Here is a 24,440-nt window from a genome sequence, read left to right as displayed (position 1 = left end):
CTCAAGCTGATCTATTTTAAAAAAAACAGGAATTTATAAATGTATAAATTCCCTTTTATCCTATCTAAGAGCTGAGACAACTTTGTAATTATTGAGAAATCATAGATTCTTAGACCTGAAAGGAACTTCAGAAATCATCTCGCTGAACCCCAGCCATTTGCACGGAAGAAATGGAACCACAGAGATGCTAGAGACACATTAAAGAGGTAGCAGGGGTCAGGTCATGCAACTTTCATGAGTCACATAAAAACTTTGGGCTTCATCCCCATGTGAAACGGGAAAGCTTTCAGGAAAGGATTAATTGAATCAAATCTGTGTTCTTTGAATACCTCTCGTAAAGCAAAAGTTTGAACAGTTAATGAGTGGCAATCATAACGAAAACACTATTTCCAGGCCCCAGGTCCCAATTAATGTTCCTTTTGACCTGGAGACTGGTGGCCAGAATAACCATGGAGTCAGTGGTCCCCGGGCATAATGCTCCTCCCCTTTGTGCTTCTGCCACACTGCCCAGCTCCCCCCACCAGTACCTTCTCCCTGATGCCATTCCTTAAAAAGAGAGAAAAAAATGCATGCTGTATTTTTAAGACATTTATCTCATTTTGCCCTGTAAAAGGATTATATTAGCATGTTAATGAACACTAATGCCTTTTGCTCAGCCAATAAAATCAGAAGTCATGCAGCTCAACTGCAAGAATTTCACCTGCTGAAGACTAATACAGATCAGGATGGATTACTGCGAAGTCTCGACCCAGCGGCTGTGAAAAACTCTCTCGGCAAAGTTGGCAAAGAGATCAATAACACTTCATAAACCACAGTTACACTTGTGAAGATGAATATTTTTTAAAGTATAAAAATTTACCAGTATAAGTAGGCCACTCAGTGAAAAATCAGTACAGAATAAATGAAAATGTGATTTACAAATAAGCAAACATTTAAAGGAATTGCCAGGAACCATGCTTTTAAGTCAGTGGCATTTATGAGTTTGTTTATGTATTAAAAACTATATCATCTGTGACTAAAACATATGATTTTTGACATCTCAAAACAACCATACGTTTATTTCATTTTTTAAAATTCATTCATTCTAAATTGTCTGCTACATTCTTCAGGAAGAACAAAAGCTATATCAGGGTTCTTACTACTATTAATAAGATATACTATTCCTAGCTTTGGGATTTCTGAACTTACATATATATATGCCAAAGAAAAACTTGAGACAGGGCTGAAAGTGGATCACAAAATAAAACCATAATACCTTTGGGAACAGATGAACAGATGAAACACTAAGGGGCAGAGGACACAAAAGCATGAGTAGTTTATCCATGTAAGTAATATTTATTGAATTCCTACTATGTCCAATATATATTCATTTTGACATCAATGGCACAGTCTCGAATAAACAGCTGTAGCATCTGTCCTTGCACAACTTATGGTCTTTCTGACAAGAGAGACAAATAAAGATTTTTAAATGTTATGGGAGTTTCAATAAGAATAGTGCCATCTGGGTGTGAGGGGGTGAGAGTTTCAAATCCAGCCTTACAGCAAGACAAAGCTTCTAGAAGGATGTGACATCTCAGCGCAGGCATAATGGAGAAGGAGAATTAGCTAGTTGAGAGGGGAAAGAAAAGGGCACTTCAAACAAGGAACCGTGTGTAAATGCTGAAAAGTGAGAACATTTGAGATATTCAAAGAATAGCAAAACATTCGGTGTGGCGAATGAAGTAAGCAGGAGCTTTTTGGTGTGGAGAGCTTACAAACCACGTGAAAGAGTTTGATGTTATCCTATGATCAATGGGAATCTATTAAAGTTTTTTAAGTCAGTTTTTAACACATCCTATGTGCACAGGGTATACAATTTCAAAGTTACAATAGAATGCACAATAAAAATAAGCCTGGCCCCTAGCCACGCCATTGTCACACTCCTAATCCCCAAGTCAACCACTGTTTCCAATTTCCTGTGCAACCTTCCAAAGATAATCTACACTCATACAAGCATGTGCATGGGTGGGGGGACTGCTTCCCCTCTAAAGGATGTTAAGGAGGCAAATGAGGTGACATGAGTTGGTAAGCAAGACCTTTTTACTTGTAAGGTAGAGGATGGATTAGAGAAGAGCAAAACTGGAAGTTAAGAGGAAGCTCACTTAATAATTTGGATTCCTGTGTCTGTGACAGTATATTCTATTTGAATATGGAAAGAGTGTGGCAGATTCAAATATATATATGGGATCTACAACTGATTGCACCCTGGGACGGACTGGATACCTACAGATGAGGGAGGGAAGATCTCAATGATAACATCCTCCTTTCTTAACAATTGCGTGGATATTTAACATGGGAAACTGGAAGAATACATTTGGATGACAGAGGAATATGTTAAATTTGAGGTGTATATGACATATTGAAGTAGACATGTCCAAGAGGCAGTTGTGGACTTAGAGCTCAGGAGAGAGGACAGGGCTAGAGGTCTGTATTTGGGAGTCCTAAGCACAAAGAAGGTAGTAAAAACCATGGTGTTAGACAACATCGCCCGCGAAGAGGGTGCAGAATGAGAAGAAAAATGAAAATGGAGTCCTGGGTGACTTTAGCATTTGAGGGGCAACCAAAGAAAGGAGACTGAAAAAAGATTGCTTAGACAGGTAGCAGCAAAATTAAAAGAGTGTTCAACACACCTTCTGTATTTGGGGAAATTCCCATCTCCCCAAGGAAGAACTCACAAATCCGATTTTCAGTGTACTTGGCAGCTGAGACAGAGGCCTGCAACCTAGGCCTGCAATCAGGGGCACTCCCGCAACACTACAGCTCAGAAGAGAACTCCTGACTCTAAGCAAGGTAGTGAACTCCTCTACCAGGTGTAATGGAGAAAGCATTCAGTACGTAGGATGGTAGCAATGGTCTAGCTTCAGGAGCCTGGTCTTGGTGTCATCAGTGAAAAGTACGCAATATTTCTGTGAGTTGTGGTGTTCATACCAGGAGGCAGATGTAGTGGGATTTGTACCCAGGCGTGATAGGTGTTGTCCTGGCTAAACACCATCTAAACCTGTCCTCCTACAAATATTGAGGGCCACCTAACACCCCTCAATGTATTCCTTTTCTGTTTAAACTGCTAGAGTGAATTCTGTTGTTTGCAAGTCTGACCCGTGATCAATACAATGTCCTATCATGAAGATAAGGTAAATAAGTGTTTGAAGGAGGGAGTGATCAATAGAATTAATTCCTACCTAGAGGTCAAGGAAGATACAGACTGAAAGGTAAGTTAACAGTGACCTTAGTAAGAGTAGTTTGGAGGGGATATGGGATGGATATCTGGGCTGAAGTGGGTTACGGGGAGTGTCTAACTTGAAGAAATGGAGACACTGAAAATAGATCACACCTTCAAGAAATCTGGCTATAAAGAGGAAGAGGAGCAATTATGCGAAAGCTAGAAGGGGATGTGGGGTTTGGGGAAAAACTTGATCATATTTAAGTGCTGATGGAAAGGAGTAAATAGAAAGAAATTGAGGGGGTAATAGATGGCAAGATTCCTCTGCAGACAGGAAGAGATGAGATTCAGTAGTCAGATGGACCCATTACTCCTAGGAGGAGTGGCGTCTATTCCACTGAGACTAGGGAGATGGAAGACAGGGTGAGTGTGAAGCATGTGGGTTTATGCGATGGAAGCAGGAGGATGAGGAAGTTACTTTTTCTCTTTTGTTGGTAAAGAAGGTATCTGCTGAGAATGAGAGAATGGGTAGAGCCAAAGGTTTACAGGGAACAGTAAAGGTTTGAAATAATTTTTGTAGGAAGTGAGAGGAAACTGAGCTGGGTTGCATAGTGAATTACCAAGCAGAGAACAGTACCCAGCCAAAGTTGGTGAGCATGCACAGATCTACCACGTGACATATCTGTAACACTTTGATTCTTCCAGTGCATATTCCTAAGTATGATATGTTAATTCCCACAAAAACTCTATGACCTACAGGGAACAGATAGATGTTCCTTTTCACAGCCAAGGAACTCGTTTAAAGTTGAGAAGTTTGTGGTAAGCTCACGGTTGGCAAATCGAGAGTAGAATCACTCCATGTCACCCACCATCATTCCTCCGCAATCTGGCCCCATCTTTGCAGTTTAATCTAGTAACACTCCTGGATATAAGCCTCCTGTTGCAGAAAAACTCCAAACGTGTCTTGCTTTTTCTCTTTGCTTTCTCTTCTCTGCCAGTACAAATTGGATTCACTCTTCAAGACCCAGATGAAGTCCCAATTCCTCCACAGTATCTCCCTAGCTTATTGGGCCATGGGGATTCCATCTGTCTCTACTTCTGCACTTTTTGTCTGTGCTTATTCATGGCTAGTTAGTAAACCATGAAAGGAACAAACAGGCTCATTTGAAAGATTGCCTTGTCGTGTTGAATTTGAAAATTCATCAAGTTGAATGACATTCTTTCCAAGAAGATTAGTATTTTTAAATATTAAAAACTGATTTAATAAATATATATTTATTTTGCCAAAACAAGGGTTTCACTCATTGCCATATCCAAATTGCTGCCTATTCAGACTTATTAATCTAAACATTGCACCCGTGTTTGCATGAAAGATACGAAGCCACTGGTTTCCAAGGGCTTGTTTATACAAGAATCACTGAGTAAGTTGCATGGCTAAACTTGCCAGTGTGAATCAATGTTTAATGTTGATTAGGAGGAATGACCTCACAACAATTCAGCGTATACAATGTATATGTTCTAAAATTTCAGTTCCATTTCTTCACTGTTACATTGTCATTTAAGGACATGAGCAATTTGTAAAAATATATTTAGGAACACATTCTTCATATTAATGAAAAATTACTTGAGGGAAATTTAAAATGGAATAGAAAGTGAAAATGAAAATATTCTTATGTATTATTAAATCTCAGGGATCTATTTTTATACCATACCAATGAATAAGAGATACAGTTCAGAACTATAAGGTGCTTGTCTCTTAACCAATGCTTCATGTTCATTAACGGTAGCACAGTTTCCTAATGTCCAAACTCATGGGGCTCTTTTTTTGCTGAGGAAGATCATCTGCCTAAACAATCCAAGTCCTTCTCCAACACAAATCTCTCAGTCCTCTCTGTCACATTTATTTAATTTGTGCCTGTTCCCCCCGATCAAGAGATATTGTGGTCTCCTAAACACACATTCTTATTTCTATTCATAATGTTAATAATAAAACTAACATTTAATCCAATGTCTGATGCTTTGCTCACATCATTTAATTTTCCTTTGCAGCATCACAGGTTTTGACAGCAGATCCCAAACATCATCTCAGAATCTTTGAATCAAAGTCAGATTTGTTTTATGTGTGCAATCCTGATATATGTCTAGCCATACTGTTTTCCTACCATTAATCATGCTCAAACTTCCACTGCCTGTCCCCAAGACTTTTCTATTGGCGGTGGTTCTTCTTTTTGGAAGCTGATGAATACATAAAGGGAGGAAGAGAATTGTAAAAGGAACGCTAATAGTTGTGTTTCGTCTCAAGCATGCATTTGTTAATTGGCTGCAATACTTTTAATAAATATAACTAGAATGTATGATTTGAAATTCTTAGAAGGCAAGATAAAGCTGGTATTTATAATTTAACCTCTAGGTTATACTTGACCTTAACCTTGATAGAGTTGCAAAAAGACTTTTCCATCAATTAAATTATTAAAAATTTCCATCATGTCATGCTTCTTGTCACTTCAATTGGATTCTTTTCCAGGGAGGTGGGCTAAAAAATAATTTTCATTTCTCTAATGAAAAAATGATAATGAACTGCTGCTTCACCTAAGACACCTGCAATTAATTTTAAATGAATTGTTTAATTTTAAGCAGAATTTTCTCCCTGATAAAAATAAACACGTATATGCATATGTAATTATCAAGTATTTTAACCTGCTATGCATTTATAGAAAAATAACATGAATTCCCATAGTCACATTTAAAACCTTATCGCATAACATGTAAATTAGGGTGCATAATACATACTCTGTACTGAAGAGCTGGTTCGAATATTATTCAGACCAGAAAGGAACGAGGCATAAAGTGATCTGGTTCTGGAAATAAACTTTGGTAACTTAGTTACTGATGTAGCCGGAGATCTTATTACAATTGGCTTAAAATAGAAGATGATGTCATTATATGGACTCTAAGGTATTGTTACCTCAAGTTTCAATACACTAACGGTACGAAGTCTTAGTCCCGAGGATGAATTCATGTTGCGTGAACTGACTGACACAGCGGTAGTAATAAACATACGTAAGGTGCACAGACTCAGTGACACCTTTTTACCAAGGACTCGTTTTAGGGGAAGGCATTTTCACATACTTAATCTTATTTAGCCTCCACTTGCCGCCAACCTCGCGAGACAAATTCCCCCATTTAATGAACGAGGAGACTGAGGCTCAGGGATATTAAATGATTTGCACAAATTCCCACCGTAAGTAAAATAGCAGAGGTAAGAATAAAAGCCAAGTCCTCTGTGTAATATTCCTTCTATAACATCAGAACTTCCTGCATTTTTCAAAATGGAAAGATTTTTACTTGATCAAACATGTTAATTTGTCTATTAAACCCCCAAATTTCTTCTGGCATGTATTTTAAAAAATAATTACAGGTACCAGAAGGACCTTTTTTGGTTTATTTTATTTTATATTTTCCCTCACCATTTCTCCCCCCATATCATATTTTTTATATATATATTTTTATTGTTGTTCTACCTCCGCCCATTCCCCTCCCCTCTGCAATCACCAATCACCTCATTGTTGTCTGTGTTCATGTGTTCTCTCTCTCTCTTTCTCTCTCTTTTTTTTTTTTTCTCAATCCCTCCACTCCCTCCCCACCCCCAAAGCTGTCAGCTTGGTCTCTGTCTGAGTCTGTCTCTATTATGCTTGCTGGTTCAATCTGTTCATGACTTTTTATGCACAGGGAGTACATACAAAAGTATTTTTTCTGATTTGCTTTTCATCATTGAAACAATTGACTAGCAAAAGTGTGACGAATATAAATACTTGTTTAACACTGGCAGACAGTAAATGTGTCCATTATATCATACTACAAAGAAATGCAAAGGTAAGCAATTTGGTGAGAACAGTGGGCTAAAGAAGTCTAAAAACCATACCAGAAATTCCATAATGCTGCAGACTGTGGATACAAATGTCCTTGGCTGCTGATGAATCTGCAGCCTCCCTTCAACATCTCGCCAGTTACTTCTGCGTGTGCCTTCAGTGCTTCCACGGGTTTGAGAATAAGTCAACACGGACGTACCATCACTGCCCACTACCCTGCCCCAGGCCTCCTCTGGGCCTTTTCCACATTCTGAGTCTCTGCCAAAACTATTTTGTATCTCTGTGTCCCTATTTTTGTCCCTTTAAAAGAAGCTCCCCAGGGCCGGGGGTTGGGTAGAAGAGGGTACAAGGGAAAATAAATGGTAATGGAAAAACTACAATAAAAATAAACTATTAATGAAATAAAAGAAGCTCCCATCCCAAAAGCTACAAAACTCTTGAGACATCAGCACAAAGCATTGTCCTCAGTCTTCACAGCACATTCAGAGCTACTCCAAAGTAGAAAATAAATGTCCTTCTACCTAATTTTGTTTTCTTCTTTGGGACCTAGGCCCTACAATAGCCTTCCTAATATCCTGCATGTAAGAGTGCATCCTCTTCCTCATCATCACATTTTGTCTCTCCCACCACTCAGCGTGAAAACTGGCCCAAGGGCCCAGGCAGCCCTCACATGCTTATACACGAAGACCTCTTCACTCCTGGCACTCTTTATACAGGGAGACCTCTTCACTCCTATGATTTGATTGTCCTAAAGACAATCAAATGATACAAATACACCCTGGGGGAAGGTATCATGCTCACATACAGCCATGTTCCTATTCTTTACTTAGCTTAAACCAATGTTTCTCAACTGGGGACAATTTTGCCCACCAGCAGCAACTTGGAAATGTCTGAAGACATTTTTGTTATCACAACTGGGAGCGGGGGGGGGGGGGGGGGGACACAGGAGTGGTACTGGTATCTAGTAAGCAGGAGCCTAGGATGCTGCTAAACATCCTAAGGTGCACAGGACAGCACCCATCACAAAGAATTCTACAGTCCAAAGTGTCCATAGTGCCCAGGCTGAGAAAGCCTCGTGTAAACTAACACCACTGTGATACACAGAAATATGTGTATGACCGAACAGGCTCAACAATTCACCTTTCTGGGCAGGGGCACATCAACTAGAAACTAAGCAACAATGATTTTTGAAAATTCATCCTTAGAAGGATGTCAATATAAAATTAGTCTACAATAGTCTCATTCAACTTTAACGTACAAAATCACTTGTGAAGCTTGTACAAATGCAGATTTGGAGGACCCAACTGTGACTTAAAAAAAATTAAGAAGGTTGCATCCAAGAATATGCATTTTTAACAAGCTCCTCGGGTGATTCTGATGCAGCTTGAATCACAGGCGGAGGAAACCACATTGTATCCTGATGACAATAAGCTGATACTGTGAACCCTAAACCTCTCCAATTGAGCATATGGCTGAAGAACACTGAATAGCTACCAAATCATCAAGATAATAAACTAACAAACTCTATGCCTGAGACCAGTGCTCTTCAAACTCCCCAACCTGTAAGAAAGACCTGGCGGTCTTGTTAACATCCAGCTTCTGACTTGGTAATTCGGAGCTAAAGTATGAGATTCTGTGTTTCTAACCAACTCCCAGGTCATGGTCCATACGACTGATGCTTAGATCAACACGTTGAGTACTGAAGTCTTAAAAAACAACTGCCAAAGAGTACAAGGACCAGTACTAGTTATTTTAACAAAGCACAAAATCATCAATCACAACTCTCATGTTCTTCTGCGTCTTAAAAATGGGCAAAGACTTTAAATGCTACCTCCAGTAGAAAGTCAGCTCCATGAGAGCAAGGGCTTAATCAGTTTTGCTCATGGCTGTGTGAGCAGCACCTGCTCAAGAGCTAGCACATAGTATGTGCTCAAGAAATGCTATGAATAAATGAATGCTGAACAAAGAGTCTCTCTATGAAGTCTAAGGATAGAAGCCAATCATAAATCAAAATCCCAAGTGCTTGTTCTCAACCCTGTTTCATACATCGATGCCTCATTAATTAATGACTGATTTATGATTTCTTCTCTACACAGCTTCCAAAGTGATCATAAACTCCCATAGACTTACATGAGCATTTTCTAGAGGAGTGCATTCTTTGGGAAGAAAAAAATCAGCTGCCCGTGACAGTCACACAACTACGGTGTTTTGTTTCAAAAGAATAGTATTTGGGTAGCCTTGATTGCTTCTTCAACTGCTTTGCATGAGAAACTATGCCCAAGAAGAAATTCAGAGAAGTTTAATCTTTATTAGGTTTGATCTTAAAAATTTAAAGTCTTTCCTTCCTGTCAGAGGAGACCCTTACTTCAAAGAAAAAAATGCCCCTTTTCTCTGAGCTGTGTATGTTAATGGTGTTCAAGTTGGCAAATGAATGCAAATTGGTTTTGGGTCAGAGAAAGCTGAAGCTGAAGCTGTTCGTATCAGAGACTAAAAGATAAATGAGCCCCTCCCCCCAAAATGGCTACTCCAAGTTCAAATTTAGCCATGTTACTTGATATGGATCTTTCTGGACTTTTGCACCAAAACTCCTCCATTGGAGAAGAAATTATTTTCATGAAAAATTTTTTAAAAACCACACAGTTCCTCAGCATTGTAAACATGTTAAATAAATGTTCCACAAAGCCTAAAAACACTTTAATATTTCTATTAACATATTAATTCTGAAAGCTATTTTATGTTGCAACTTTTTCACTTGGTTGGATAAATACATGATGTCATTAATATTTGGAAACATCAAAACTGCATTTGCTCTTCTCATTTTTCCCCTTAACTTGTAACTATAATGGCTAGTTTTGTATGTCAACTTGACTAGGCCACAGGGCGACTGGGCATTTGGTCAGACTTCATTAGGGGGGTGTCTGTGAGGGTGCTTCTGGATGAGATTCATATTTAAACTGGTAGACTGAGTAAAGCAGAGTGCCCAGCCTAATGTGAGTGAGTCCCATCCCGTCAATCCAAGATCTGAATAGAACCAAAGGGAAACTACCTGCCTGATTGATCAGCTGGGACACTGGTCATCTTTGCCCTTGAAACTGGAGCATACACCATAGGCTTTCCTGGTCCTTGGTCTTTGGACTTTGCTAAAATTGCACCATGAGCTCTCCTGGTCGTCCTGTTGAGTGCAGATCCTGGGACTCCTCAGCCTCCATAATCACATAAACCAAGTCTCTACGGTATCTCTCTATTTCCATGTCTGTATCTCTATTCATATACAATAGTAACCCTTATCTGTGGGAGATATGTTCCAAGACCCCCCATGAATAAATACCAGAAATCACAGACAGTACCAAGCCCTATATATACCCTCTATGTATTTTTCCTAGACGTATACACCTGTAATAAAGTTTAACTTACAAATTAGGCAATTTCACAGATAAAAGACGTGTTCTTAGCAACCTCAGCATCCAATTTTTTCTTTCCTTATTACATCAAAAACTTTCACCTTTTCGATTTAAAGTAAGCACTTTATAGGTGCTCTTTGGCATATCTGAATTGCCAGCATCTTACACTTGCACGTTGGGTCCACTATTCAGTAAAGCCGTGGCAGTGTATCTGATAACCCCGACGGCCACTAAGTGACGAATGCGCAGGTACTGGACAAAGAGATGATTCACGTCCAGGAAGGGTATCACAAGGTTTCATCCTACTACTGAGAATGGTGCTCATCATAAAACTTGTGAGCTGTTTCTTTCTGGAATTTTCCACATAATATTTTCGAACAATGGTTGACCATGGGTAACTGAAACCACAGAAAGTGGAGCTGCAGATGGAGGGGTGGTGGGTGCTCTATGTCCTTTTGGTTCTGTTTTTCTGGAGAACTCTAATTAATACAGTATCTTTGGACTTTTTTTAATTTAAGACACTCTACCATAACACACCACAGAGAATTTGCATCATTAACCATAGTTTTGAAAGCTACAGTGTCTGCTATAATTCCCTAATTAATCCCATCGGGCTCAGTCCTCTGGTTATTTATCCTCACTCTGTTAAACATGCCTCCATCAGCTCCAGTGGGGACTTGTGTGCTGGGTTTGCAATCAGAAACTTGAACTCATTCAACATCTTTCACTTCATAGATCTTGGAGCAACTCTGTGAGGCTATCACTCATCTTACTCTTGAAGAAATCCTCTCAGATTAGCCCTAAATTCCACAGTTAATGATACACAGATACTGGCTATGTCAAGAATTCACCACTAAATTAATTAGTTGTGAGGTGGTAACAGCTGAGAAAGAAAAAAAAAGGAAGGAAGGGAGAAAGGAATTGAGGGAGGGAGGAAAGAAGAGAGGAGCAAGGACAAAGGGAGGGAGGGAGGGGGGAGGGGAGGAGCAGAAGGGACAGAATGAGAGGGAGTTTGTTTTCCCATTGTCCTCCTGCCTGGGTTATATATCATGCTCTCCGCTCACTACAGCTTCTGTAACGCCAGTGAGATGCTTTCTGAATGAACTAGAGAGAGTTTTTTCTTTTCAGAAATATTCAATTTCTAAAGCCAGTTAACTGCTTTAAAAAATGTCTTTCTAATGAAAAATTTATATGCTACTCTTATTTATAAAAATAAGAATTAGTTTAGGTATCTAATAATTAAAAGTAGCAAAATTTTTAAACAGCAAATTTGAAGACAGATGACATAAATTTGGACTCTGAGTTTACTGTTCACTGTCTGGATAAGTGATTTGGGCAAATCATTTCATTTCCAAGCTCTTCAGCTTTCTGAACCACAAAACAGGAGATTGTAATAATGCCTGAATCATAGAACTGCTGAGTGAAATAAGATGTTTTATGTGGAAGGCATTTTAAATGCATGTAAATAAGTAATTGGTTATTAATAACAGGTGTTGCCTTGACCCACATGGCTCAGTGGATTGGACGTGGTCCCAAAAAGTGAAAGGTCACTGGTTCGGTTCCAGGTCAGGGCACATGCCTGGGGCAGCCGATTGTTGTTTCTCTCACACATCAGTGTTTCTCTCTCTCTCTCTCTCTCTCTCTCTCTCTCTCTCTCTCTCTCTCCTCCCTCCCTCCCTCTCTCTCTCTCTCCCCTCCCTTCCCCTCTCTTTGAAAATAAACTTAAAAATTTAAAAAGAAATTGGTTCTGTCTTTTATTATAGCCTTATTGGCAAACAACAGGAAAGGAAAATTAAAAAAATAGAAACATACTGAAGTTACATGTTTTCATTAAGAGTTATGTTCACGTTACTTCATACATGGGCTAAAATCTTCTGCAAGGCAGAAGAAAAAAATTAGAAGAGACGTCATTAGCTCAAGGCCTGCAATGAGAGGACCGAAGTCAGGTGGGAGGAGACGGTGTTTCTTCTGATATGATGGGCAAAAAAAATAGGTATTTGTGGTCCTTCTAAATGCATGCCATGTATCCGTGCACACATAATTTAATAAATAATGACTGTTATAAATGAATGAATTCCTTTTTTACACTATTCAAAACAAGTTTTAAAGCCAATACACATCAATTTAAAACAACTGAATCCCTTTTTAGTTATAAAAATCAATAGACAATTAAGACCTTTTTTGTACGATATATACACACTCAGTAAGTCCAATGCCTGTTTCATGAATAATTCTTTGGTGGTGAGGCTGCCTAGAGGAATCCATCTGTTCGGCATATCTAAGCATTTCAAAGCATCAATAAACAAATATATCTTAAACCCTTCCTTGTCTCTATTTTAGAAGGTTGGGACAATCAAGAAAAATAAGCAATCTAGGACAGCAAAACACATACTATAGGTGGGAGAAATACTCGTATATACAGTATATACGAGTATATACTCCCCACCATCAGCCTCATCAGGTACCTCTCCCTTGCTCTCTGCCTTCCTTCAGTTCTTACAAAGTCCTTCTTCTACCTACAAGCCTTTACACATGCTGATTTTTCCACCTAGGAAATTCCCTTCAATCCCACCCTTACTTATAGACCTGGCTTCTTTTTACTTATTTTCAGATTTCAGAAAATGAACAAACAAACAAAAAACAAACAAAAAAACCCTTTTCTTCAAGCACTACCACTGACCCAGATCAGACCCCCTCTTAACCTATTTCTCTGCTCTTTCAAGGTATTTGCCACACATGCAATTCGATGTCCTTTGGTGTAATGATCTGTTTATGATCTGTCTTGCTTGAGAGAATATCAGTCACTATTGCTTATTTACTGTTTCACCTCTAGCCTAGCCTTGAACAAAGTAGGTATGCTATGAATATTTGTTAAATGAATAAATGAACTTCAACATTCACCAGGGCCATTTTAATGCTGATCAAGTAAACTGCAGTAAAAATAGTCTGAATTGTAGTCATATCATTAAACACCCCCACTGATTTAGTAAATAAAATTTATATTACTTACAAATTACTCCTTGCTTATTTGTGCACATAATGAAAAGTCTAATTTCTTAGAAGATCAGCTGATAGACAACATGTACAATGGCATATTTTTTTAAATGTTGCTTCTAAAAACTCAAAGCATCTTAAAAGTTAGCAACAACAATAACAAAATGAAAAGTAAATCCAAATTTGATCAGAATACTGCAAAGCCTGTTAACGTGAATAACAAGGTATAATATTAGATGTTCTCATGCATAAAAAATTCAAGATATCTATAATAAACCAACAAGTTTTTCTATAATTATCTTACCTTTGGAAGATTATATCTTTCAGTGATAATAAGTATCATGAAGCCATTTACAAACCATTCTCAGTATGATCCATCCAGGATGGCTCTACTTTTGAAACACATCATGAATATGCTCCCTCCTCTTTACCTCCCTTACCGCTTTCTTCATCCAGCCGCCACCATCTTCGCCTGCAGGACAGCAATAGCCTTCCCACCAGTCTTCCTATGTAGACTTCTGCCCTCCCCACCACCTCCAACCCAGTATCTTGCCCCACTCATTGCAGGCAGAACTATCCTTTATACCATATTTTGTCATGTATAACGTGTACTTTTTTTGCCCACATTTTTGAGGGAAATATAAGGATGCCCATATCTATATAAATGTTTTTTTTGGTCTCCTCTTTTATTTATTTTATCTTTTAAATATTATTTTATTTTTTATATATAATCCGTATTATAGTTTTCCATTACCATAATTCTTTTATTCATGCTTATGTATTAAAAGTCTAATTCCAGAAAGCAATAACAATATCTGTATGCAAAATAATACCCTGGAATATGATCATTGGTTTTGTTTCTAAATATAAATAATAAATAATTGAATTTAAAAATTTAAATGAAAGATATTTTTTTCCTGAAAATTTAGGCCAAAAATGTGGGTGCGCACTATACACAGGAGCGTATTATACAAGGCAAAATATGGTGAGTCCGAGCGCGTCACTCCCCTCCTTGAGACAAACCTAAAATCCTTACAAGCCTGTCTATATTTTCCGTACCCTGCCTAATTCTTAACTGCATCTGTCTGCTCTGATTTTTCTGGTCCATCACATTATCCTGCTTTCTGTTTATGGAACAACCAAGCTAGTCTCCCCTTGGGTCTTTCTACTTGCTGTTCTCTCTTGTTGGAATGCTTTGTTCCAAATCTTTCTGTGCTGTTTCCTTATCATCAAGTCTCAAGCCAACTGGCAACCCTGCCTCCTCCAGCCCCAGAGGCTTTCCCTGACCATCCCACCTAAATTAATCCCCAGTCACTATCACGTCATCCTGTTTCATTGTCTTCCTGTTATTTATTACCATATGAAATTGCCTTCTCTCTATCAGGAGTTACTCACACATTTTCGGTCTCTCCCCTAGGATGTAGGCTCCTGAGCACAAGAAACTTATCAGTCTTATTCACCATTTACTACCCAGTCCTAGAAAAATTGTTTGTATTACAGTAAGTAGATGCTCACTAAATATTTATTACATGAGTGAATATACTTAACAACAACAAAAGCAGCAAGTCAAAATAAAAATGACTATCATAAAATTAAGATTTAAAAAGAGGCATCACATGAATTATACACTTAAACACTTACAGTGGGGCTTATTACATATTAGAAATCAAAAGTATTATAATGAAAAATACAGTATTTTACTTTAACTTTAAATCCATTCCCTATATAAAACCTTTCGAAGTTGAGGAATTTTAAATAAATCTTCATTATGAATGGGGAAGGGAAGCCATATGTCCTACCCGAAGCAAAATGGAACAGTCTCTTCAGAACTGACTCAGAAGCATTTAAAGAAATACTTTGGGAAAAAACGTCAATTTAAAAAATGAGTAGTGGTTTTTAACAGAGAAAAAATCTACTGAAAGCTAAGGGAAACAATAGCAATTGGTTTCTGGATGGACAATAAATCACTGTGTAACTAAGCAGAGGCTTTCTGTTTATACTTTGGAGGTTTTCCTCCAGATCAGTCCCTCTCCAAGGACTGATGCACCCTCTTGACATTTGGGAAGGGTAAGTCTAGAACCCTCCAAATGCCAAAATGCCACCATATCAGTGTTCTTACTTGTAAGACGCAGGATTCAAATCTGTGCCTCAGGTAAATTATAAACTACTGTTTATAAACTGTTTCATGCACTTCTAGAATCTTCAGTCAAAGCCAAGGACCCCTCACTGTATTTGGACTGTTTCCATGAGAGAATAGACTACCATGGATATTAGTTAATGTTTTTAAAAACAACTAGGAAAGCGTTTACTCCATAGAGCCGTTTGTTAGGTACTGCAGAGCACACCTACTAAGGTTACTTACAGCGGCAAACAAATAGCAGTAGGCACTTAATTTTCCTGTTAATTGATTGTCTTTGTTACACAACATTGTCTGGAAAAATCTGACTACAGTTCTAACGGTAAGCCACAGTAATTGTGTCAATATGTGAACTATCTGAATATCTAATTATGAAAAAAAACAAGGCAATTTCACAGTGGGAGTCTTGTTCTAATTCAAGAAACCAGCCATATTAACTTACTAGTCTGACATATAACAGATAGCTGAAAAAATTTAATTTGAAAGATAATTATTTTTAGCTGATTAATATGCTTCAAATTCAATTCACCACTTTTAATGGGCCCATCAACTTGACAACCTGGGAAATTAATAAATCTTGCATGCCGTAATCCTAGGAAATTTGTACAGCTGAGCTACACATCGTCGTCACAGGGTTACCTTCGCAGTAGGCATTGTCCTCTCGCAGAGCCCGGAAGCCGTCTCGACAGCTACAAACAGCCCTGTCGTTCAGATTTCTGCAGGCAGAATTCTCCATGCAGTTATGCCGTTCAGAACAGAAGTCATAACCTACCAGAAAAAGGGAACTTATTAAGGTAAATGAACCATGACAAAGCAAATAAACTTGGCCTACTTAATGTCTTCCTTCGATTTAAAAGCTCTTTTCCCCTAAATGATTTTTAAAATTGACGTCTTTATCCAGTGTTTACAGAACCACATGCTATGTGTACTAAAAAGTTTTTCTTTATGTGCGAACTCAATTAATTCCTACTTCAACTTAATCTATGTCTTATTGCTGACTTTATAAATGTTATCTAGTCCAGTAACAGCCTTCCAAAAATTTTTTTGATCAGAAACAAAGATTCTTGGAGTCCAAAATGTAGATTGACAATATAGAAGATGATATAGTGAGGAAGTAAGTCATCTGAGAACTAATGGTGGAACATAATTAATAACCATGGGTAACAGAAACCAAGCCAGATCAATGTGCATATTGTGGGTTTAAGAAACAAAACGAACAGCTCAGTATCCTTTAAAAAATCCGAAACCTGTTTAAAAATGAAAATTATATCACTTCAGTCTAATTTTCTCTGGGAATCTGCAAGGCAAAGTATGTCCACTCAAAATAAGAAGAAAATTTTTATGAATTACAAAGATTTCATGGATTCCAGACTTTATAAGAGGAAAGAAAAATGGAACATCTTATAAACAATGACATCAATCATGTGTAATTTCTGGGGATTTTTTTTCTGTGTGAATCCTTTGTTCAAAGGTCATCTAAGATACTGAAATAAAAAGCTTGAAGACTAGAATTCATATTTAATGGAAATTACATGATTATACATCATTCAAATAATTTTCAAATTGCCTGAGTTATCTCTCTCATTTTTACATTGTTTAATGAATTACCATTTCAGTCTATGTATGAAAGAAATGAAGACTGGAAGAATATAGTTCATGTAGCTAGAATAAATGCACCTTCCTATATTCAAGAAAAAACTTTTACCTGAGCAAATCATGAAGATGGAAGTTCTAAACTGGTTCATCTTATCTGTAATCAAATTATCACAGAATGCTGCAATTCAGTAAAATGGGGGATTAAGCTATACCACAGCCAGCAAGTATGTCTGTTACAGCAAATCGATTGGTGTCCATTTTGTTTGGTTGGTGTCCATAATGACTACCTTGAATACCACCCAGAATTAAAACAACTCCCTAAAAAAGACGAGAGAAATACAGTAGTCCCCCTGTTATCTTGGGGTTAGGGGACATATGTTCCGAGACCACCAGTAGATGACTGAAACCATGGATAGAACCAAACCCTATATATTATGTTTTTTTCTTATATATATACACATATGATCAAGTTTAATTTAAAAAGTAAATGCAGTAAGAGATTAACAACAATAATAAAATAGAACAGTTATAACATACACGGTAACAAAAGTTATGTTAATGGTTTGGAGCCATTATGATGTAAAGTAGGGGCTACTTGGACACAAGCAATGCAATACCAGGTCAGTTGATGTGATAACTAAGACAGCCAATAAGCAACTAACAGGTGGGTAGTGTGTACGGCACGGGTGTGCTGTACAAAGGGCTGAGTCACGTCCCAGGCAGCACAGAGCAGGATGGATGGAGATTTCATCATGCTGCATAGAAGAGTGTGCAGTTTAAAACTTATGAATTGTTTACTTCTGGAATTTTCCATTTAATATTTTTGGACAGCCATTGACCACAAGTAACTGAGACCACGGGTAAGGGGGGACTATGGTATATAGTAAATAACAGCATTTAAATCACTTGACAACTCTTCTTGACAAGATTCTTCACAATATAAATTATCATGATAAAAACTAAACTTTAGAAATAAAAAGCTCATTTTTAAGAGGCAAACATTTTTCTTGTAGGGTTTTTTAAATTTCCTTCTTCTTTAAAGAGCTAAATTGACTGCTGGGCACTTAGGTTGCTTCCAACACTTGTTATTGTAAATTGAGCGGCTGTGAATGTTGGGGTGTATGGATCCTTTTGTATCGGTGTTTCAGGGTTCTTAGTATATAATCCTAGCAGTGGAATTGCTGGGTCAAAAGGCAGTTCCATTTTTAGTTTTCTGAGGAAATTCCATACTGTTTTCCACAGTGGCCTCACCAGTCTGCGTTACCACCAACAGTGCACTAGGGTTCCCCTTTCTCCACATCCTCTCCAGCACTTGTTGTTTGTTGATTTGTTTATGATGGCCATTCCCACCTGTGTGAAGTGGTATCTTATTTTAATTTGCATCCTTCTGATGGCTAGTGAAGCTGAGCATCCTTTCATATGTCTCTGGGTCCTCTGTATGTCCTCCTTGGAAAAGTATCTGTTCAAGTCTTTTGCCCACTCTTTTATTGGGTTGTTTATCTTCCTGGAGTGGAGTTGTGTGAGTTCTTTATATATTTTGGAGATCAAACCCTTGTCTGAAGTATAATGAGGGAGAAAGGAGGAAGGGTTTTCAGGAACAACTATAAGGAACACATGGACAAAACCAAGGTGGGGTGGAAGCAGGGGAGGGAGGTGGGGATGCCTGGGGTGGGGGGAAAAGTGTGTGTGGGGGGTAAATGCAGACAACTATAATTGCAAAAATAAATTTTAAATGATAAATAAATAGTTAAATTGAAACCATATTTCTTAAAGTGTTCCACTGCCTTTTTACCATGCCTGAGGGGAAATAATTTCAGCTAAAAAGTCACCTTCATTGTCTATCCCAGTAGCTCAGCACATCATCAACCTAAATGAAAAAGTCACTCCATATTTATTCTAAATTAAGACAAAGTTACTAAAAAATAAATCAGTCCACTCTTTAAGATACACAGAGAATTAAGAGGCCACATTCCAACACAGTGCTAAACTTTGTATAATTTCACCTGTACTGTTTCAGACAACTTTTAGACAGCTGTGACTAAGAACATATAAAGGTCCTGATGCACTTCTATCTTCCAGTTTTCCACTTTGCTGTATTTTCTCTTCTCCCATATTTCAGACTCTGCCCAATCTGCGCCCTCCCTGCCTATACACATACCTCCCTATCACAATCCATTTCCTTTCTGCCTAAGTAACGGCGAGAGCCCTCATATCGGTGCCAGGTACTCTGCTCACACCCACCACGCAGTGTCTAATTGCTACAAGAATGTCCCGACTATAAAATCACAGTACGATCCCACTTTCACTGTTAGGGCTAGTTAGGGAGTGTTTTAGTTTTTATCAGATGGGGTTTTTTAAATTAATCCAGAGACTTGAAAACTAAAAATTTCATCAATAAAATTCTAATTAAACAATGACAGGCAGCTATTTTGATTTATTCTCTCAACAAATAAGTTCACTGAATCTATTGGCTATTTTACTGCTTAGAGACAAAACACCAGGGTCAAAAGGCTAACTACTGACAAGTAGAAAACTCAGACAATTAAAGTGGGTTGTTTCCAATCTATAGGGAATAACTTCAAACAATCAGAGCACGGGTTGGCAACAAACCATGACTGTATTAATAGTTGCATTTCTACTCCTGTGTGCTCGGCTTAGGAACACCTGCATTTGCATCTTATCTCTGCCACTTACTGGTGTGTCATCAACTGTGTAAGTTAATTAACTTTCCTACACCCTCCATTTTTCCCTGCTAAATTAGGATAATATCTACCTTTCAAAATATAAGGTTTAAATGAGATCATCTATGTAAAAGCATAATGGTATAGAATTTGTTAATAATTAAAACAATTAGAATAGTACTAATAAGCCACAAACCAAATATGTTGAGATACTTATTACAGAAGAAAATTCAAGTAGTAGTTATAGATGGATGGATCAATAATATAATACAATCTAGACTTTCGTTTATTTTTTCTTTAGATTTTAACCTCAAGGAGAGCAACTTTTCTGTTCCCTTCTGAGCTTTTCAAATGAAGCCCGTGTCTTTCATTAAATGTAGTTCTATAAAATATTAGTATGTATTTGTGTGTAACTGAATAAGTAGGAAAAGCTATATAGAGAAGACTATGAGAAGATTATGAGGTGTAAATAGACAATATACATAAAGGTTATGTGTAATAATCAGGAGGAGGGTACACTGATTTTGAGCATTTGTTGGTGCTGCCTACAGGCATCTATTCCTCCTTTTTGGAAAAGTAAGACCAACCTAGTCACACTTTGGATGAACGTCACTCCCTGATGTCAGCCTGTGTGCTTACAGGGAAGTGGACTCGACCTCCCCACAGGACAAGACACTCCACAGGTCTAGAAACAATAAGCTCTTCAGGTCTGGGCGTATGAGCCAGTTCAGTGCTAATAAGACAAATGAAACTCAATTCTGGGCCCTTGTTCAACTTATGAAAATATTGAACTTTCCTCTGCCTTTAATTAGATATTTAATTGTATCATGATGATGTGAGCCTAAGAATGTCAGGGTCTACCTAAGAATGCATGGAGCCTAAAGATACAGCCACCTCAGAGGAGGCAGCCTGAGAGATGCATCTATGCAAAGGGGCAGGATTTGAAATCTGATTCAAGCTGCTTACATGTTCCTTCTTTTTGGCTTAAGTTAGTTGGATTAGGTGTGCCATCTCTTGCATCTCAAAGAATACTAACTTATCTAGGCATTGTTTGCAAGACAGTGGGTAATCCTGATTTTTCCCAAAGTGTGATTCATATGCAGGGATGAACATTTTTTTAACTGAAATTTAATTTTTTCAATTACAGTTTACATTCAAGATTTTTTGTATTAGTTTCAGGTGTACAGTATAGTGGTTAGAAAATCATATATTTTACAAAGTGTTCCCCCTGATATTTCTGGTACCCACCTTGCACCATACACAGTTATTGCAATATTATTGACTATATTCCTTAGGCTGTACTTTACATTCCTGTGGCTATATTGTAACTACCAATTTGTACTTTTTAATCTTTGACTTTTTCACCCAGTCCCCCAAGGCCCCTCCCCTCTGGCAACCATCAGACTGTTATCTGTTGGGTGAACATTTTTTAAAAGTACTAATAGCAATGGGTTTCTTTTAATGTGTAGAACAAATACATGAATCTAATGACAAATAATACCATTATTTCATGGATATCATTACTTGGTAATAAAACTAAAGTTTAAAAAAATGAGTTGACTAATAGCCTATTTAAAAATAAGTAACCAAGTAATGTTATTAGTAATATACAGATAATAAAAATCCTAAAGGTGTAAAGGTGTAATTGAATAATTAGGAAACTATGAATTATCCAGAAGTTGGGAGAGAACAATCTGCACTCCCTCAGCCTTCTGCATATTGATGCCCCGATTACTTATAACTATATGGTCTGATGAAGTAAATGATAAATTAAAGTGGGGCATCCCAACCTGGCTCATGTGGCTCAGTGGACTGAGTGCGGGCCTGTGAACCAAAGGGTCACCAGTTTGATTCCCAGTGAGGGCACATGCCTGGGTTACAGACCAGGTCCCCAGTGAGGGCCACATGAGAGACAACCACACATTGGTGTTTCCCTCCCACTCTTTTTCCCTCCCTCCCCCTCTCTCTAAAGGTAAATAAAATCTTTAAAAAATAAATAAATAAAGTGGGGCATCCAGTAAACAGGACTTGATGGTATTGCAAGTAGAGGAAGGGCAGCCAAGGGAGGAGCAGGGCTGCAGATATGAAAACTATATCACATTATTTGTGTATCTTTCTAAGTTCGAGTCCTCACTGTATCACTGCGTCTCCATCATGTTCTACTTTGTTATATGCTTCCTTGAAAGTGAAAAGAACACTCCTGCTACACTGCTTCTGAGATGCTACTATACAAGATAGCCAAGTGCAGGGTTCTTGGAAAATAGTCTTGGCTGGATCTGATTTGGTGTCTAGAGCCTCGGAGCCTTATTTCAGTGCACAGGTTGGCTTCCAACCACTGGCCCAGCCTCCAGTGGAGAGGTCAACCCTTTTTAATCTCCTGCTCTCCCCTCGGGGAATACTTACTAACTATTGCTGAACAACTCATCTTTAGCACTAGGCAGACAGGACTGGAACCTGGAGGCCAATATTATCACAAAGGAATTTGTCACAACCTAAGTGTAGGACTTGACTTAAAATTTACAACTAGCTTTTTTTTTAGTTTAAAAGTCAGAGAATGCCAGGACAACTCATTTGTTTATGTATCTGAAGTCACAAATTGAAGTAACCTTTATTATAAATGGTTCTAAATGTTTCAAGAAGGGCTTCTTTCAGTTCCAGTATCATCTAAGCCAGTCATTCTTCATTCTGGCTATTTAATAGGGTTTATTGGAATTTTTTAATGATGACAAGAAGACTCCATGTCATATCTGCTGTATAAGAATCTCAGGTGGCAGGGATGCAGTTCACAGTACACAGCATATTTCGTCATTGTATTTTGAGTGTGCTAGGTAAACACATTAACTTTTAAAACTACAAATAATATAAGTATAACACAATTTATGTAGCTATTTTTTCCATTTCCTAAGTTGCTTTTTGTAATATTATATCAAGGCTCTTTTAAAAAGGAATGGATGTTATGGGGCTTCTCTTGACATCTGAAAGGCCTTATCTCAGCTTCTCACCCCAATCTTGTTCCGGTCAGTCTTGACCAATTTCTACACTATTTGCCTCTCTAATCTCTGAGTAGGAGTAGCTCCTTGACACTACTCGTGGATTGAGGACGGCCACAGCATTTTAACACCCCTCAGGTGGAGAGGTCTACTTCCCCTCTACTTGAATCTGGACTGTCCTATGGCTGCTTTGACCAATGAAATGTGATAGAAGTTCCGCTGTGTCAGTTCCAGACCTAGTCTTTAAGAGCCAAGAGCCACCATTTAAGAAGTCTGACCACTATCCTGCTGGAGAGACCACAGGGAGCAGTCCTGAGATTAGTGGAGAGGGAAAGAGTTCTGGCTATGCCCAGCCTTCCCATCCACCCTACTGAGATGCCAGGCATGAAGTAAGGCCACCCTGAATCTCCTACCACAGCCCTGCTTCCAGCTGAATGACCCCAGTTAGCACCATGTGGAACAGAAAAATGACCTGGCCAAGCCTTATCTGAATTCCTGACCCCACAATATTGCAATATATAATAAAATTGTTGTTTTAAGCCACTGAGCTTTGGACCTACTTTTGTTATATAGCAATAGATAACTACTCAAATGTGGTCCCACTGACCGGTTTTATCAGCACCACCTGGGAGCTTATTACCATTGCATGTTCTTGAGCTTGACCCCAGACCTACAGGATCATGATCTGCATTCCAACCATCCCTAGGTTATCTGTATGCACATTTAAGCCTAAAAGGCACTAGTACAGCCTACTTTTAGCTGCCCGGTTCCCAAATCAAGTGACTCAAATGAGCATTTTTGATCCATATTAAATTCCACACACGCTCTGTGCAAAGCACAGGTTGAGTGCTGTGGGACCAAAACTCGAATGGCCTTCCTTGTCTGTCTATTTGATTACAGTCCCTTTTACTGGTGTTCCTTCGTTCCCAAGAGCTACCCTAAAACACTTTGAAGGGCAAACCAAATCTTAAACCATTATGAAATTCCGCAAGAACCTTTCACAGAACTGCGGTTTTAAAAGTCATAAATGAATGGATGGGAGAAGAAGCTAAAAAGAAAAATACTGCATCACCTTACTAAAAATGGGAGAGGAGTATTTTATGTCTACTTTTTAACAGATTAAATTAAAAGGAAAAAATAATAGTATATGTTTTATAAGGTTTCTTTTTTTTCTTTTTATTTTTTTTTACTTTTTTCTATTTAAGCTTTCCTGTGTATCAGCATAAAGGCCATTATTCAAACAAGTGTTAGTAGCTTATTTAGAGAAGTTTTTTACACAACATCATAACACAAGTATGAGCACCAACTACATCCCAGGTGTCAGAGTAGGAATGAAGGATACAGAGGTGAATATGAAGACCCAGCCCTGCCTTCAAACTTCAATGAAGGAAACAGATTCACAAACATATAATTTCACAATAACAGAGGATGGCACATATAGTTTTGTGGTTGGTAGGAACCATAAAAAGTTCCACATAATCAATCCTTTAGTTTACTACTTGAATCTACAATAAAATACCAAGTGTAAAAATCATTAGTGATGGGGAATTCTCTCCCTCCTAAGGCATCCCAT

At 38.1% G+C, this 24,440-nt stretch overlaps 1 protein-coding gene across 1 annotated transcript in view; it reads right to left on the bottom strand.

The window, feature by feature from the left end:
- Nucleotides 1–24,440, bottom strand: part of NELL2 (neural EGFL like 2) — a 335,374-nt gene that overhangs the window by 148,633 nt on the left and 162,301 nt on the right. The window contains exon 14 of the mRNA XM_024575537.3: nucleotides 16,240–16,368. Within this exon, the coding sequence (XP_024431305.2) occupies nucleotides 16,240–16,368 (129 nt within the window). The remainder of the gene's footprint in view (nucleotides 1–16,239; nucleotides 16,369–24,440) is intronic.

Source organism: Desmodus rotundus, chromosome 3 (assembly GCF_022682495.2).
Source record: "Desmodus rotundus isolate HL8 chromosome 3, HLdesRot8A.1, whole genome shotgun sequence".
Taxonomy (NCBI): domain Eukaryota; kingdom Metazoa; phylum Chordata; class Mammalia; order Chiroptera; family Phyllostomidae; genus Desmodus; species Desmodus rotundus.
Note: the sequence above shows the minus strand (reverse complement) of the source record. Positions and strands in the feature narration are given on the sequence as shown.